General features: G+C 54.8%; 1 protein-coding gene across 1 annotated transcript; it reads left to right on the forward strand.

The window, feature by feature from the left end:
• Window positions 1-8,263: 8,263 nt before the first annotated feature.
• On the forward strand, window positions 8,264-15,910 carry B3GNT7 (UDP-GlcNAc:betaGal beta-1,3-N-acetylglucosaminyltransferase 7). Its single transcript, XM_036388358.2, has 2 exons — window positions 8,264-8,360; window positions 12,488-15,910. Exons 1-2 carry the CDS (start codon window positions 8,350-8,352, stop codon window positions 13,686-13,688), a joined length of 1,212 nt encoding a protein of 403 aa, XP_036244251.1. The 5' UTR covers window positions 8,264-8,349; the 3' UTR covers window positions 13,689-15,910.
• The last annotated feature ends 1,491 nt before the right edge of the window (window positions 15,911-17,401 follow it).

Consider the following 17,401-nt stretch of genomic DNA (forward strand, 5'->3'; position numbering starts at 1 on the left):
GGGAAAGGAGGAGAAATGGAGCTCATTAGCGTGGAGTGCAGGCAAAGGGCCCGAGGAAGGAGGGAGGCTGAGGTGGTGTTTGCAGGGGCGGAGGGATTTGAGGGAGCCTTGCACCACACCTGGGTGTCTGCCAGGGGTCAGGGACGAGAACGGGAAGGGGGCAGCGGAGGCTGGGTCTGTCTGCATCCATCACTGGACTTTGATGTGACCTTGGGAGTCAAAGCCTGGGCAAGGGCTGGGAAAGCCCTGGAAAGATCCTTGGGGTCTTTGGGACATGGAGCTGTCTTGTGTCACATTTTGGTGCCCCGAGCTTGCAGGGCTGGGGCTCCATCCTGGCTGGTGTAAAACATCCCTGGAGCTGCTGGTTTTCTTTGGCTCAGTTTGGCTGTGCACTTCCTGCTCTGCCTGACACACACCCAGGCGGCTGCTGGGCTGTGCCAGCACCTTACACATCCCCAGCACCAACTCCTGGGCCCCAGGGATGTCACCTGCAGGGGCAGAGCCAGGAGGTGTCTGGTCACTTCCTGGAGCAGGCAACATTGCTTGTAGCTCTGGGTAGTTCCAAAGGGAGAGTGGCTTCCTGGTAGCCCCAGTTAGGACCTCTGTGCCTGGCTGCAAGTGAGATGAGAAGCAGGGAGGGATTTCTGGTTTAGATTAGATGCAAACATGTATGGGAAGGTCTGGTTTCATCTCAAAAGCAAACAGCTCTGCACATGGTGGTGCTACCACCCAGAGAGGTCCCCCATCGTGTATCTGAGGATTAGTCATGTCCTACTGTCTTCCAGAGGTATCACGTGCTCATGTAAGACACTGGCAAGAGAAGAGTAGAGGCCCCTTAGGGTTCAGCTTTCCCCTGTCCTGGAGCCCACATCTGCTGGGGAGAGCAGGAGGGGACCACAGGTGCAGAGGGTGTGCAGAAGGCCCTTGCAGTGCTGGTTGATCAGGAGATGCATCCTAAAGGGATGTGCTTTTTATGGGGATTTAGCTGACTGGACTGTGAGGGAGTTGAACTTAGATGAAAAGTCAGACTTAGATATTTCCCTTTTGCACAAATAGCTGTGGCCCAAAGCAGAGGGAGCAAATGGCAGCTGATGGCTCTGGGCAGCCTGGCCACATCCCTGTGCCTCCAGACCTGCAGAAAACCACCCCAGAGGCTGGGAATAATCCTATCAACTTGCTGGCTGACATTTCAGGGCTAGTTCACCCACTACACCTCTGGTTTGTGGATCTGTGGAGCCCCGTGGCTGAACTCTGCACCCCCATGGTGTTGGCACCATGAGCTGCTTGTGCCAGGGAGTGTCCCTGCCACCTCACCCCATGGACTGGTGGGCTTTCCATCCTGCTCCTTCCATGATGCCCAGTTCTCCATCATTCCCAGCCTCTCTCTAGTGTTGGGCAGATCCTCAAAGCTTTGGCCCTGCAGGAATGACCTCTTAGGGTGGTGCATTTCTGTCCTGTAGTCCCCAGTGACAGCAGGAGGATGAAGGGAAAGTAAACCACGATGGGGAGCACAGTGTGATGATACAAATGGGCTGGAAGGACCCAGGAGAGCCATCAGTTCGTCCTCCACCCTGTGCAGGAACTGTTTTCCCATGGTGAGGCAGGGATCAACCCAGCAGCGGTGTCTGGAGCCTCCCTGCACCGAGCCACTGGAAATGCCAGAGCCACGTGAGGCCGTCAGCCCAAGGGATGGCACAGGGCTGTGGCTGCGCCTGCTGTGAATCAGGGAAGGAGCTGGATCCATGCATTAACTCACTGGCCATCTCAGCTCACAGCATAGAATGACTTCACCGTCGGGTGAACATCCCAGCATGGAAACCAAACCTCAGGAATGCGTCTGGGTGTGCCGACTCTCTTCTCCTCTCCAGAGGGCTCTCTTATGTCTCAGCTACTCCCAGGCTAGCAAATTGCTGTTGTCACCTCTCCCACCAGCTCCCTGAGCTGGGCTGAGGAGCAGGGCCCATGCAAGGGTCATCCCCTGTGCCTGGAGGGTGCCTGCCCGGGGGTGGCACTGCGGGTGCTGCCCTCCCTTCGTGTGCATGCAGGGAGCTTTGCCATGGCTTCAGTCCAGTAGCCCCAGCCAAAGAGGGGAAGTCTGCACTCCACATGCCCTCCTTCTCCCTCTTTCCGTCTCTTGCTGGAGACAGATCCACCAGTGGCTGTAGCAGAGCCCAGGTTTTGGCACTGAGCAGCAGCAGAGTGATGATTAATGCTCAGCAGAGCCACAGAGCCAGGGACGTCTGAGTTGTCTCTGCCTCTCTCCTAAACCAATTTGGCCAAAAAAGGCTAATGTGAGCATTTCTGCATCTGCCAGCCTAGGAGGGGGCTCGGCCAGAGCTCAGGGTCTCAGCAGGCATGGATGGGGCTGTATGTTTTTCCACTTGGGCTGGAGAGGGGCCGTGGGCAGGCAGCCGCCGGGCTCAGGTGACTCCTGAGCCGTCCTTTCCATCTGACTCATGAGAGACGTCGTGAGTGCTCTCCTGCCCAACGGAAAACACGTCTCCTGTCTCCTTGCAGCTCATGGCTTCTGGGCCCGTGCCAGTCCCCAGGCAGCACAGCTTCCCAGGGCTGTGCTGGCACCTGGAGCCCAGCTCTTCCCAGGCTGGAGCTGGGAGAGCGGCTCCATGGGATGATGCCCAACCAGGGCTTTACCTTCAGGCTGTGCCCACAGCTGGTGTGGCAGAAAAGTTGGGGTGGCAAGGGCTGGGCAGGACTGGCCCATGGTCCGGGGCAGGAGCATCTCTACAGGCAGGGCTCCTGATTTCACTGCTGGGCTTTCCTAACACTCCTGATTTCCTCTTTTCCACCTCTTTGAGGGTCCAGAATGGAAATGACTGTCTTTCAGCACCAGGACAGGTCTTTCCCTTCCTAAGGCCAAGTACCTCATCCTCCTCCTTCCTTACTGGGTTTGGGCAGCATGAGAGTGTCTCCCACCTCAAACCCCACATTCCCATCCCCTAAGATTTCTCCATCTTATGTCCTCATGGGCATGTTTGTTTCAGTGCCTGGATACCATCCTACCACAGGTCCTGAGGAAAAACCCAGACCCTGGGGCTTTCTGCACAAGGCAAACTGAGGCACGCTGGGGTCAGCACCCCTCGCTGGGGCACTGAGCTGGGAGAAACAAGCCACAGCCTGTGGCTCACTGTGCCCAGCCTCAGGCTCTTTGCATCATGCCCCAGAGCCTGCCCCTCTGTGCCCGCTGCCCAAGCTGCAGCACTGGGCTCCCCCTGCTCCTCTGGGAAGGGAAATGTTTTCCCTTTCCCCTCCCATTCTGCTCGCCCGCAGCCAGTGAGTCCGGTTTCCCCTGCGCGCTGCCGCCAAGTGCCTCTGGAACCACTGGAAAATGCATAAAAGGCCTGGGCAAGGCTGCGGTGAGGGTTACTCGCAGTCACAGCTGGATCCAGCTGCTGCTTTAAAGCAACAGCACAGCCACACAGGGCTCCCAGGACACCCAGGTGTCCCAGGGGTTTAAATCCCATGGGAAGAGAAGGCAGCATCCTCACTGGGCAGCAGCCCTGAGGCTGGAGGGGGCCTTTTCACCGGGGAAAATGAGGAAGGGGCAGCCCAAGGACAGAAACTCTTGGGTGGGTCTGGGTTTGGGATTTGCTCACCCAGGTTTGCCGAGTGCTTCCCCCTGTCCTGCTCCTGTGGCTCCTGGCACAGTGACCAGGAGAGCACTTCCCTGCAGCCCCAGCTGCATCCCACAGTTGGGTCTGCAAAGGGCAACAGCAGCCTGGGGACCCCAGAGCATGGGGGCTGGCCCAGCCATCACCCTGCAAAGCAGCTTACATTCCTCCCCTCTTTTTGGAAGAAATCATGCAAATCCCAGAGTGTTTGATTCCAGGCAGGACAGAGGGCATGGTTTTCAGCTGTGGCTCAAGGTGTTTCTGCAGCCCTCAGTGTTTCAGTGTGTGAGGTGCTGAGGCCAATGGAGTGGGTTGGAGCAGCTGGCTGTGGGAAGGCAGAAAACCTCCTCCTGCATCCTGGGTGCCAGCATGGTCCTGCTCTGACAGAAGCACTGGGATGGAAACAGCCACGGGGCACTGGGGTTAATGAGTAAAATCACTCGCCCTGCCTGGGGTCTGGTTTATGGCTCTGTTAGCATGGGCAAGCAGAGGGAGATTTCTGTGGGGGTGGATGTCTTTCCCAGTGTCCCACGTCAGACTGGTCAATTCATGACGTCTGCTCCGCCTTCCAAGATGCAGCAATAAATCAGGTTAATAATTAATTCCAATTGCCTGGGGAACCTTCCCTGGGACTGAGGCAGAGCCAGTCCCACTCACAGCACTCCACATGAGAGCCGCAGTGATGGGCGAGTCTCACAGGGCTGCTCTTTACCACAGCATCATGAAAGGTGCTTATAAAACAAACATGGAAGGAGAAAGGAACATTCCCTGTCCTATCACATCCAGGATGTTTGCTCCTGAGTGTGTGCAAAGTCTTGATGTGGTGCGAGTCTGGCTCAGCCAAACAAATTGCAGCCTTGACCTCCCTCCCCGCTCCAGGGTACACCACAGGTGAGTGGTTTAACAAAGAAAAACCTAAAAGTGTGACCACCCCATGCAGCTGCTCTCGGGTCAGGCTGAGCCCTTGGTCCTGCTCCAGGCACTCAGAGGTTTGGGGAGGAGAGGGACGGTTTGTGTGTCTCCGCAGGGCAATGGGACCTCGGCTTGTGTGGGAAACCCAGCTCAGGGACCACAGTGTTGGCACAAGTGGTCAGGAGGTGTGAGAATTCCGGGAAGAAGAAGTGAGAGTTTTTTCTGTGTATGTATAATTTGCTGGAATGAAAATAAATCAGAAAACAACACTCACACACACAAAAAAAAAAACCATATCAAAGAAACCAGTGCAGCTTTCCCCAGTGAAACAAATTCCAAACCATCAGTGGGAAAACACTGGCTAGGTCAATCTGCCACTAGCCAGTCTTCTGGGATTACATAAACTTAATAAAAAAAGTTCACTTATTTCTTTGTACTATTTTTTAAAATAAAACATTTTAGTTCAGGTCCACTTTGAAATTAAAAGAGGATTCTTGAAACAAAAAAAGCATTGTGGTTAGCTTTGAGAACATCTAAATGAGCCACTTGGGTATCACCCCAGACCTCATCCTTTCCCTTAACCCAGACAATGTCCTGGAGCCCTGTTTGATGCCAGTTCCAAACCTTGTTGTCCCCATAGGTTGTCCCTCCCCATATTTGGCAGTGCCACCAGCTGGGATAATGTTTGGGAGGGGGGTGAGTGTGTGGCATTGGGACTGGCTCTCTCCAAATGGGTCACAGGAGCCATCAGATGTGGAGATGGCTGCTGCCAGCAGGAGCTGGTGTCACCCTGGCTGTCACTTGGGTGTCACCCAGGAAGATCCACGCATTGCCTTCCCCTCTACATGCCCGTCCAATGCAGCGACAGTGTGTCCAAATGCTGTTCCTCACAGGTGCCCTGCCAGCTCTCCCAGGGCTGCAGTGGCCTGGCACACCTCAAATGTCACTGGTGTTGTGCAAGGAAGAGGAACTCGGCTTTTGCATGCTCAAGCAGCACCTGCCACACAAGAGCACTTATCCAGAAATCTGCAGCTCTGCCCACAGTGCCAAAAAGGCACCTGGTGCCTCCAAATTTCAGTCTAATGGCTCAGACCTAAGAAATACAGGTGATGGGTGCTGCAGAGAAGAAGGGGCAAGGCTACAGGTTCAGCTGCTTTGCTGAAGGCAGGGCTGGGCAGGAATGGCAGGGATATGCTGCTGGCTGAATCTGCTGGGGTGAATAAAAATATTCAGGTTTCTCTTTTTCGTGTTTCATTCTCAGCAGAGTGGTTGTAGCTGCTCATGTGAAACCTGTTCTTGCTGGGTGCTGGAAAGAGATAAAGGGAATGTGTGTGGTGTAAGACTTTTTTAAAGAAATATGCTTTTAGCTGGATTTTGTTCTTCCTGCTGCTTTTCTGCTTTCCCAGGCTGAATCTGAAGAGCTGGAAACTTGGTTTTGTCCTAAACTTTTCTATGTAATGATGAAAAAAAATCATAAACAATTCTGCTTCATTTTCGGGTTCATCTTTGAAACAGGAGCTGGTGGTGCCAGGGATGCCCAGGACTGTGTTTATCCCAGGCATCAGAAGCCCAAGACCTGACAGGATTTGAGCCTTTAATGATTATCAGAGGTAAAGCTTTGTGCAGCCCTCACACCCCTTGCAGTGGGACGTGCATCTTTTTCCCGCACAGGGGGAGGTAGGGGGTTATTTGAACCAAAACCCTGCACAGCAGCATGGAATCATCCGGGAAATCCTATGCTTGTGGCCCTGCAGCTTTCCTGCACGGAAGCAGCCGTTGGAGAGGCGGGAGCAGGGCTGGCACAGCTCCCTGCCCCGGGCTGCCAGGAGCCCTCCTCACCCTGCGGCAGTGCCCCTTCCACCCTGGAGCAGCACGGCCCGCAGGCTGCAGCACGGCCAGCCCGGGGTGGAGCAGCACGGCCCGCAGGCTGGGTGTGCTACTGCTGGGGCATCCACAGAGCCCCGGGAGACTGCAGCACACCACAGCTGCTGGGTGCCCAGGATGGCAGCAGTCACCCCGGGCTGTGGTTTGGGATTTACTGCAGCTCCCCACGAGTGGATGCTGCCATCCCTGTCCACATCATGGTCCCAGGGCAAATTGCAGGGATGAAATGGTTGTGCTCTCAGGGCTTTCCTGTTCACATCCCTTTGTGCAAGGGCCATTCTCCAGTGGGGTCCTCCTCCACTGTGGGCCCCTCTTTGCGGAGTGGGGTGAATTCCCAGCCACGGGCTGGCATGCACTGAACCATCCCTTGTGCTGCAGGGATGAGGTGGGTCCTTCTCACAGCCTGTTCTGGTCAAGCTGATGCTCAGTGAATCTCATGGCCATGATTTTCTTGGGGCCAGCAAATACAAACATTTTCTTGAATGCAGCAAATATAAACTTCCCTATAGGCATTGGGAACAGGCTAAAAAGGAATCAGGAAAGGTATGTATGGACTTTTGGTGATAAGGACATGGGATGCTGTAGAGCTGGTGCAGCTTGTTTGGGCAATGTTTCCTGGGGAGCTTTCACAGGCCCCAGGACACAGAGCTGCAGGGCACCTGGGAAAGCGATAAGCTGAGATAAGGAGAGAGAAACAGATCTGGAGAAAGCTATGCAGTCTTCCTCCCCAAACTGAGCTGGACGTGGATTTTTCTTGGTGCTGTTTGAGTAGCAGGGGTTGTGTGGGTCCCTCTACATGTCCAGTCTTTGAAAGAAGAGTCTTTCCCATGAGAAGCTCAGTGTGTCCAGTGGGTTGTGAGAGCTGTAGGAGACCCTGACCCTCATCATGAAAAATGCAGAGGAACTGTTCAGAAAGGGACTGGGATATCTCTGCTGGACAGGAAAGGAAATATTGCAAATTTCCTGCAGGCTTCCCAGCCTGGCTTCATGGCAGACATGAGCAGCTGGTGGGATTGGGAGGGTGACAAAAAAGGGAGATATCAGAAATTAGAAGGACTGATTTTTATGGCTGAAAAACACCTGCAACTGAAACATTACATTTAAAAGGAAAAGAAGGTCTTTAATCTGCCTCTTAATGGGCAATGGGATGTCTCATACTGATTCGGCTCTAGCAGGAGTGCTGGTGAAACTGCATCTGAACAAGGGCTGAAGGAACAGTTTGAAAGGACCCCTCACCTGGCTGTGATGCAATTGGAAATTTGACCCATGAGAGGTCCAGTATGCTGAGCAGGCACCTTCCTGCTGCAGCAACTCCCCGTCAACTCCCTACACCCCCAGGTGTGCTGTGGGTCCCAGGAAATGTGTGAGTCCTGGGCAGAGCATGGATGTCTGGGTGAGACTGGAGTCCTGGGCAGAGTATTGACAAGGTGTGGACCCTGAGTGAGATGTGGGTCGTGGGGGAAGGGTGGGTCCCAGGAGAGGTGGGACCGGGAGGCACATTAAAGACTCTGGGGCAGAGCTGATGCACCCCAGAGAGGGCACAGTACACAAGAAGCCGGACTAGGACGCCCCCGAGTTCCCAGATCCTGGTGCGAGTGCCATCAGCAGCGGGGAGGGTCCTCAGGGGGACGTGTGGGGTGTCACCCTTAAACTCCTTGCCCAGGGAGCACTGGGGAGGTGTCTGTCTGCTGGGGCGGGCGGGGGGGGACGGGACAGAGGGGCAGGGTAAGAGTTAACCTACCTGCTCTGCCATCCATCTCTAGGCTCCACCTCGGAGGGAGAGGGGAGGGAAAAGAGAGGAAAAAAAAAAAAAAGAAAGAAAGAAAAAAGAAGAGGAGGAGGAGGAGGAAGAGTGCAGAGAGAAGCGCCCGGACCGCGGGCAGCCCGGCCAGCAGCGGAGCGGCCGCCCCGTCCCACTCCCAGCATGTTCCAGTGGTGAGTGATCTCCGGGGAGCGCGGAGCCCGAGCCCCGCTCCTGCCCCGCTCCCGCACCGAATCCCGGTATCCCTGGCTCCGCCGTCCCGTGTCCTCCGCTCCCGCTGCCCGGCGCTGCCGTCCCGACGCTGCCCAGAGCCGGGGGACTGCGAGGACCCCTCCGCACCGGGTCTCTCTCTCCCGTCGCCCCGGGGGTGGCTGGCCGGGGAAGGACAGCTCTGGTGGGGACGGTGGGCGTGCGGAAGCGACTAAGGACGGAGTGTGTCATTCGTCCCCTGTCCGTCTGTCCCCATCCCAGGAGCGACCCTCCCGCCGCCGCGGCTCTGCGGGGCTCCCGGGCGGGGTCTCGCTGGCCGCGGTACCCGGAGAAGGCTCTCTGGGGCTCCGCTCCCGACACAAATTTTCTCTATCTCGGGGCACCGGAGCTCCGGCCCGGCGGGAGGCAGGACGGAGGCAACGGGCAGGGCGACCGGTCGGTGCCCCCAGTCCCGTGGGGATGCCTTTCCCAGCTTTTCCCTGAAAAGAGCTGGTTTGTGTGGAGGCGCCGGGGGCAGCAGGGCCTCCAGCCCTGCCGCTGGTGTCCCGTCCCACGGCAGCGCCAGCCTGGGGGCAGATGCCCTCGGCCGGGGCAATACTCGGGGTTTCGGCTCTTGGCCCTTCCCCAGAAGCGTGGTTTTACGGCCTTGTATTTAAACCAGGCTTTTATGGGGAGGGGACGCATGTCCAGGCACCCGCATGGCGAGCTGTGGCCCCGCTTGGTGCTTGCACCCAGCTATTGCACAGGCTACTTCTGGGGACATGTGGGTTCTTTCTGCCCAGCATCTGCCCCTTTATAAGATCCCCTCTCCAAATCCTTGGCGCTGCCAACAGAGAGGACTCTATACTGGTGGTGCCTCCAGTGACTGGGTCTAACTGAGGGGCCAGCAAAAGCCCCTATCACAAAAATATATAGCGCTGGCGGATCAAAGAGGTTTTCATGTGAATCCAAAGTGAATGGGATAGGGATAGAGAGCCCCTGTCTCCCGGGGCCTCATCTGCCCCCGAGCATCAAGACGTGAAAGGGATACTGCCCACCTCTAATTTGGAGTTTATATTTAACTGCCTGGTGGCAAAGCCACCTCACAGGGAGGCTTTTGAAGTTTCCTTGGTGGATAAAAGGGAAGAGAAGGAGCATGTTAAGACCTTTTGAAAGCTCTCTTGATGGCACCAACACCAGCAGTTGGGGCAGACAGACCTGACTGGCACCGATGGCAGACCCCCCAAATCCTTGATTTGATATGGGAATTGCCTGCGGTTGTGGCTCAGGGTCCTCTCAGTCTCCGCTGCTTTCCTGGCAGTGCAGGGACAGGGTTTCTGCAGGGCAGAGGTGGCTGTGGGTCTCCTGGTTCCTGCTGGACCTGGTGGGACCCCGTGGTTTGCAGTCAGACCAGTAGGAAAAATCCCAAATAGGTTCTTGTAACAAAGCAGGAATTGCACTGGTGAGAACTAGGAAACAGGGTCCACTGAAGGAAGGAGGAATAAGTTTCTGTGCTGTTGTGCAACACCTCACCTATAAACATACCCAGGCCACTTGATGCTCCACGTCTTATAAAAGCTGGAGTTTTCCCTTCAGCCCTGGGTCAGAACCTTCTGTCCCAAGGAGAGTAATGGGTGTCAGTGCACCCATGCACTGTTAGGCAGAGTCTGCCGAGGCTGGGACCATCTGTGCCAGTTAGTGACAACCCTACCTATGCAAATTGTTAAAATTTGTATCAGTAATTCCCTGTCCTTTGGCTCTGGGGAACGTTTGGCCATCCTTCAGGCTGAGTATCTTATCACTTGTTGTCCTTGGATGGCGGGGAGTGTAAGAATGCTGTGGGACAGGACAGGATGGGATGGATGCAAATGAAATTACTGTACAGGGTGACAGGGGTTATTTCTGCAGCATAAATTATGCAGCATTTTCTTGCTGGGTATGGATGAGAGGTTTTAAACATTGCTTGGCTGTTCTTGGAGTAAAGTTGTATTAGAACTGAAGGGTTTGTAAGAATAAGCTCAAAGCTGTGCAGGCAGGGCTGGAGAGGGTTAAGGGAATGGTGAGATCTAATCAGAACTGCTCTCTCATCAGTCTCAGATGAGTGGCCACATACAAAACCGGATGAGGAATATCTATCCATTTATCCTTAATTACTTATTTCCACGCTCGCTCCCACAGTCCACACTAGTGATCACAGTTTTCCCAGGACAACGTTGAGCTCAAAAGTTCTTTGTGCTTCAGAACGAAGCCAGAGACAGGAGCTCCTGAAAGTTCCTGGTTCCCTTCTGGGACTCCTGCATTTCAGGGTGAGTGGAATCGCCTAGCACAGTGTTGTCTCCTGCCCTGGGGAGTCTGATGACCTATAGGGTGTCCCATAAGTGCTTTGGTGCAGCCTGAGGCCCAAAACTCCAGCAGCTTCATGGTGGTTCTGATCACAATCCAGTTCCCAGGTCTAGGAGAGTTTTGCAGCTTTTGGGGGTTTTTTTGTCTATCTGGAATATACTTGGGTTAAATGTTTCAGATTTCAGCCCCAAGCTCCTTCTCTGGAGTGTCCTGAAGTGAAGGTGCCATCTGCCTGCTAGAGATGATTCTGGATTTTTCTGGCTCTGACAGGAGCAAGGGGCTGCGGGCTGTCCCCAGTGGGTGTCACCCAGGCTGGGATGTGCTTCTACATGAAGAGGACAGGCACAGGGGCATCCCAAGACAGTGCCACATCTGTCTCCATCAGCTCCACAACACAGTGGCAGAAAAAGGGAGTTCAGGGACTGCCAAGCACCTTGTGTCAGAGCAGACAGAGATGGGGCTGCCCTTGGGAAGCTGTTGGGAGTAGAGACAAGGAGCTCAGCTGCCATCCTCCCATGCGCAGTGCTCATCTGCCCAGGGAGACGGCCCAAGGCAGCTGGAACACGCAGGACTGAGGCAGGAGGAAGTTGGTACAGTGTGCAAGCTGTGGAGGGAGCTGAGCGCTCAGGAGCTACGTTGTGCAGCTGGGCAGAGAGGGCAGTTCCCCTCCTCTGTGGCAGTGGGATGAGAAACCCACCTTTAGCTGAATGGAAAAGCAGGCTGGGGAGGAACTGTGCATCAATAATCTCCAAGTCCAGCCTTCCTGCAGTCCCAAGGATCTCAGGAGGATCCTGCTTAAGCTCCCCATGAACTCCATCCAGGGTTTGTTCCTGAGCCAGCAGCTTCCCAGGGCTATAGGTCTGCATAGAGGAGAGCAGCAGGATGGCCCCAGGAAGAACTGGGTTTGATCTACTCATGGCCTGCACACCCTGGGCATGCAGACACCTGGTTTGTCACAGGCTGGGAAAATCTGCCCACCCAATCTGCCCTGCATCTGCTGCTCCTTATCACCACAAAGGAAGCAATGGGAACCAAGAGCTGCCCAAATGCCCAGGAGTGCCCCCAGAAATACTGGCTCCCAATATGGTTGTAGGGTTGGGGATGTCTTTTTCCCACTGAACCATGAAATTTGACTCAAATGGCTTTCTTTTTTTGTCCTGATGTGCCATTTTGAAATTAAACAGCAATGCTAGTTTCATGTTGACTCTTATGGCCTTCCCAGCTCTCAGTGCTGTGTAACCTGTGATGCCAGTCTAGGCCATGGACAGTATGTCTGTCTTGCAGCTAAGGCTTTTGTGGAAAAGATAATTCCCTCCTGCTCTTGTCCTAAACTACAATTTTCACATGGCTGAAACAGCAGTTTCTCTTGGGATTTTCTCCTGAAACAGCTGCCTTGCTGAAACTCTCACCCTGACTTCTCTCTCTCTCAGGCCATTTTCATTTCTCCTGTGAACCCTTCCCTGATCTTAGTACTGGGGTTACCAGATGACACTGCAATCACCCCCAATACCTTGTGGCTGTCCCTACAGTTAAGTGTGGCCCCAAAGCCACCCCACAAGCAGGGGGTGGAGTCTAGCACAAGCAGGATACAGCTGGGAAGAGTATGCATTGAGGTGTTCTGCAGCTCTTCCCACAAGGTTTTTCCTCCTCAAAAGGTGATGGAACACAGATTATGAGCATCCCATGATGTCTCAAGAAAGTGCTTTTGCAGACAAGCCTCTTAAAGCCTGTATACTCTTCTCCTTAACCCCTTGTCTCTTCCCTTTAGGAAGAAGACCATCTACAAAACAGTTTGTCTCTCCTTCTTGCTGATCATTACAGTGACGGTGCTGCAGCGTGGAATGGCCCCAAACCAGTTCATGCAGAGCCAGCAGCAGAAAGAACTGCCCCCTTCAGAGCCCTTGAAATCACAGAAGAGAGACAACACCTTCTCCATCAGCAACAGTTTCTGGAAGACCAAGAAGGAGAAAGCTCCTGTGAAGGAGGAGAGCGTGACAGCAAAGCAAACAAAATCCTGGGATGTCACCACTACCAACTGCTCAGCCAACCAGAACTTCAGCAAGGTGGATTGGTTCAAAGGGCTGGAGCCCAACTTCCAGCAGTTCCTGCTCTATCGGCACTGCCGCTACTTCCCAATGCTGATCAACCACCCAGAGAAGTGCAGCGGGGATGTCTACCTGCTCATTGTGGTCAAGTCCATCATCACACAGCACGACCGCCGCGAGGCCATCCGCAGGACCTGGGGCCAAGAGAAGGAGGTGGAGGGCAAGAGGATCAGGACGCTGTTCTTGCTGGGCACCGCCTCCAAGGAGGAGGAGAGAGCCAACCACCAGAAACTGCTAGATTATGAGAACCACATCTATGGGGACATCTTGCAGTGGGATTTCCTGGACAGCTTCTTCAACCTCACCCTCAAAGAGGTCCATTTCCTGAAGTGGGTCGACATCTACTGTGACAATGTCCACTTCATCTTCAAAGGCGACGATGATGTGTTTGTGAGTCCCAGCAATATCCTGGAGTTCCTGGAGGACAAGAAGGAGGGAGAGGACCTCTTTGTGGGGGATGTCCTCCACAGGGCCAGGCCAATCCGTAAGAAGGAGAACAAGTACTACATCCCCAGTGCCCTCTACAAAAAAAACATCTACCCACCCTATGCAGGGGGTGGGGGCTTCATCATGGATGGAGCTCTGGCCAAGAGGCTGCACAAGGCCTCAGAGACACTGGAGCTGTACCCCATCGATGACGTCTTCCTAGGGATGTGCTTGGAGGTCCTTAAAGTGTCACCTGTTGGGCACGAGGGCTTCAAGACTTTTGGTATTGTGAAAAACAAGAACAGCAAGATGAACAAGGAGCCATGTTTTTACCGGAGTATGTTGGTGGTTCATAAACTGCTGCCTCCAGAATTGCTCCAAATGTGGGACTTGGTCCACAGTAACTTGACATGCTCAAGAAAACTCAATGTCCTTTAGCTCAGTCTCTCTGGAGAGCTGGGACTGCAGGAGCTGGGACAACAGATCCCTGCTCTGGGGTGGGGTGAGCCTCCGCTGGTGGCACACAAATCCTTCAGGGGCACTGCCCTCCGGGGTGAGGAGGGCAGAGACACTGCACTCACGGGCAGGGCTTGTTCCTGTACTGTATTGTGGTTCACATATCTCCAGCTGGGTTGGGGGTTGCTGAAAAAGAGAAAAAAAACAACAAAACATGACAAGTCTAGCACAAAATGGAGAGAGGGCAAAGAGGTTTGTGCTCTGCTTTAGGTACCTCCTCCACAGCAGCATGATGAGTGGAGAAGTGGAGGGAGGCAGGGAGGGATGTGGCACTGGCATTTTTTGGAGATGTTCAGGGTCTGGCTATCCAGGGAAGCTGCTCCAAGGGAGTTCAACCAATTACAAGTGCATCGACCCCTCCTGACTCAAAAATCATGGGATTTCATTATCTCAAATTTCTCCTCTATGTAAGGTCTTCGTAACATTGACCCTGTATGCATTGGATTCACCCCCACCAAAGTCCTCTGTGTCCCCATATGCAGTTGGGGAAAGGGGCTCTTCTCTGAGGCTGGCCCTCAACAGCCCTGAGTCCCTGTTAGGGTTTCAGCCTGGCAGTTGGGGAACTGGGGTCCTGGTCCCTGTCAGAGGGACCCAGGCAATGGTGGCTCCCAGCACCAGCCTGGGCTGTGCCTGGCTCCCCAGCCCCTCTGCATGTGGCCTCAGAGGAATGCACCCAGCTGAAATTCCTCAGGGATTTGTTCCTCCTGGCAGGAAAGAGACTAGGCCAGCTGCCCTTGACTGTGGCCAAGGAAGAGGTGGAGAAAAAGTGGTGGCCCCCCCTTGGAGTGCCCCAGGGATTTGTCACTTCTGGGACCCAACTTCCTGGGCATCCCAGGGGGTGCTGTGGGGAGACCCTCTCCGTGCTGCACAGCTGCCATCATGGCTTTGCCTTGCAGGGGAACAACAGCCCCAAAGGCTCTGTGTGTGGCTGCTTCGGGTTCAGCCCTGGTTGTCAGCGGCTGTGATGCTCCAGGGTAGGCTGGAGACATTGGTCCTGCTCTGGCATGAGAAGCAGGGTCCAAGGGGACAAAGTGAAGAAAAGCTGGTGTTTCACACGTCTGCTCCTCTCAGGGTTGTTGCAGTATTTATTCTACAGGCTGAGATTGAAGCATGACAGGAAATGGTGTCACAAGACATGGCCTTTTTTCTTCAGGCTAAAAGGGCCACGAGCTCTTGAGGGGAGCCCTGGGCTGGTTGCTTTGGTGGAAACCACCCAACAGAGAGACATGTGGCCACACAAGGGCCACGGATGCTGTCCAGCCACTGACTGCAGGCATGAGCAAAGGCCACAGGAATGTGCAAAGCCACACATGCTCACACACGTGCTCCCAGGCACAGGCTCCACACACACAGATGTCCCTGTGTGTAGGGCTGACATGCCCAGATGTCCCTGCAGGGCTGGACACACACAGCCACATCCATGGCCCTGACCACGCACAGCAAAACGTGGGCACAGATGCCCTTAACTCTCTCTCCCTCTGTGGTGCCAGACATTGAAAGGAAAAAAATTTTACTACCTCAAAGGTCTCCCTGTGCAGTGCCTTTTTTTTTTCCCTTTCTCTTATTTTTTTAATGCATTCTGGAAACAGGCCTTTTTCATTTACTCCAAGTACATTTCCCAGGTTAGAAAACAAATAAAAAAGAGCATAAACCAGTCAAAAAGGGCACCCACACGCCAAGCCACACCACTCTCTGTTCAGATGAGATGCAGATTGAAGAGAAGGAAGAGAAAGAGCCAGTGCTGCCCAGGGCTCAGCTGGTGGTGATACTGTGAAACTGGATGTACAATGCACCCGGTCCCTGGAGCAGCAGGGCAGAGTCCTGAGGGCATTTTTGGTACCCACTGGGCTTAGGCAGCACTCAACTCTTTCCTTTTCCCCTCCTCTCCCTCCTTCAAACAGGAGTGAGTTCAGAAACACTTTCCAAATCAATACCTCCATAATTTATGTCAGGTACAGTACTTTAGCCTGTACATTTATTCTGGATGCAGGGTCAGCTCTCGCTCTCTGTATCAATGTGTATGGTGAGCCAGGGCTGTGTGCAGACATCTCTCAGTGTTCTTCATCTGGTGGGACCTGTACAGAGAAACCTTGTAGAGTTTGGTAAATATTCTAGTTTCTAAATAAAGGTTAAAAGAAGAAGAAAAAAATCCTACAAGACTTCACCTCATGTCATTACTAGTGAATTTCTACTGGGAACAAAACCTGGCAATGTGCTACAGTGACAAAACTGACTTCTTGGAATGGGCAACTGGGGACTGAAGCTGCCCTGTTCCAGTTTTTGGCACAGCTTCCTTGTGGAGCTGGGCACGGTAACCAGGCTGGTGGGTATTTTTTCTCTTTCATGCACTCCTCCACCTTCATCTCAAACTAAACTTCAGATCCTCCTGGTGCCCTGCAGGGAGGAGCTTCTCATGTCAACCAACCTCTGTGGCAAAAGCCACCTCAGCAGGGCTGGGAACTCACTGGTTTTGTTGAGCACTCTATCCTTGTGCAGAAGGAGATGGGCACTCCTGTCCCTGCTACCCTCCCCACAGCAGGACGTTGCTCACTTCCACAGCCAAAGCAGCACCATGGGGTAACACAGCCCCTGGTCATGAGGTTCCAACCTGGCTGGGGTGAAGAGGAAAGGCACAGGTGAACCTGTGGGTCTTACCTTGGCCTTTGGACACCGAGGGGCTGTTTCCAGAGCTAGCACCCAGCTCGGACACTCCCGGTGCCTGGGGAGCAGACAGATCAGCAAAGGGGACCAGGACACACTCTATTGGCAGGCTGGGCTGGCTTCCCCAGGGCACCAAAAATTTCATACGCATGGACAAAACACAGGCGCTCAGTGGATGCACTCATGGATACTCCTGCCCATTCCCTCTCCAGTGTGACCCCACGCTGTCACATGCCACTGTGTGCCACGTGTCCAGCAGTGGGAGCAGGGCCCATGTGCGGTGCGGACGCGTCTCGGGCCGGGGCTCCCCGGCAGTGCCCTCGGAGCTGCCCCGGTATGGAAGCGGCTCCGGCCGGGGCTCCCCGGCAGTGCCCTCGGAGCTGCCCCGGTATGGAAGCGGCTCCGGCCGGGGCTCCCCGGCAGTGCCCTCAGAGCTGCCCCGGTATGGAAGCGGCTCCGGCCGGGGCTCCCCGGCAGTGCCCTCGGAGCTGCCCCCTCGCGCACGGCGGGAAGGACGCAGAGCGCGGGCCGGTGCTGCCCCCTGGCGGCCGCGCCGCCCCTCCGACCATTTGCCGCCGGGCCGCGGGTGCGGCTCCAAAATGGCCGATGGCGAAGGGCCGGGAGAGGCTGGGTAAGGGCCGGGGGCGATGGCACACAGCACACAAACCGCACAGCTCTCCAGCTGAAGCGAGCCCAGACACCACCGGGTTAGTTTTGATCACAGGGAATGGCCTTTGACAAGGCTCGATGTTGGGAAGCCAGGGAGAAATGGCCACAGCAGCGTGAGTGGCTGCAGAGGCTCAGCAGGGCAGGGAGGGTCCCAGCAGTGGCCGTGTGCCAGGAGGGTGGGACAGGCTGACCAAGGACGGAGCTGGCACGGGCCAAATGCCAGGGCAGGGGTAGAGGACACTAAGGGACCCCATACCCAGGAATGCTCAGCTACGCAGCCCTGCCTTCTGTGCCTATTTTCTGCA

The sequence above is a fragment of the Molothrus ater genome, chromosome 10, assembly GCF_012460135.2.
Source record: "Molothrus ater isolate BHLD 08-10-18 breed brown headed cowbird chromosome 10, BPBGC_Mater_1.1, whole genome shotgun sequence".
Classification (NCBI taxonomy): Eukaryota; Metazoa; Chordata; class Aves; order Passeriformes; family Icteridae; genus Molothrus; species Molothrus ater.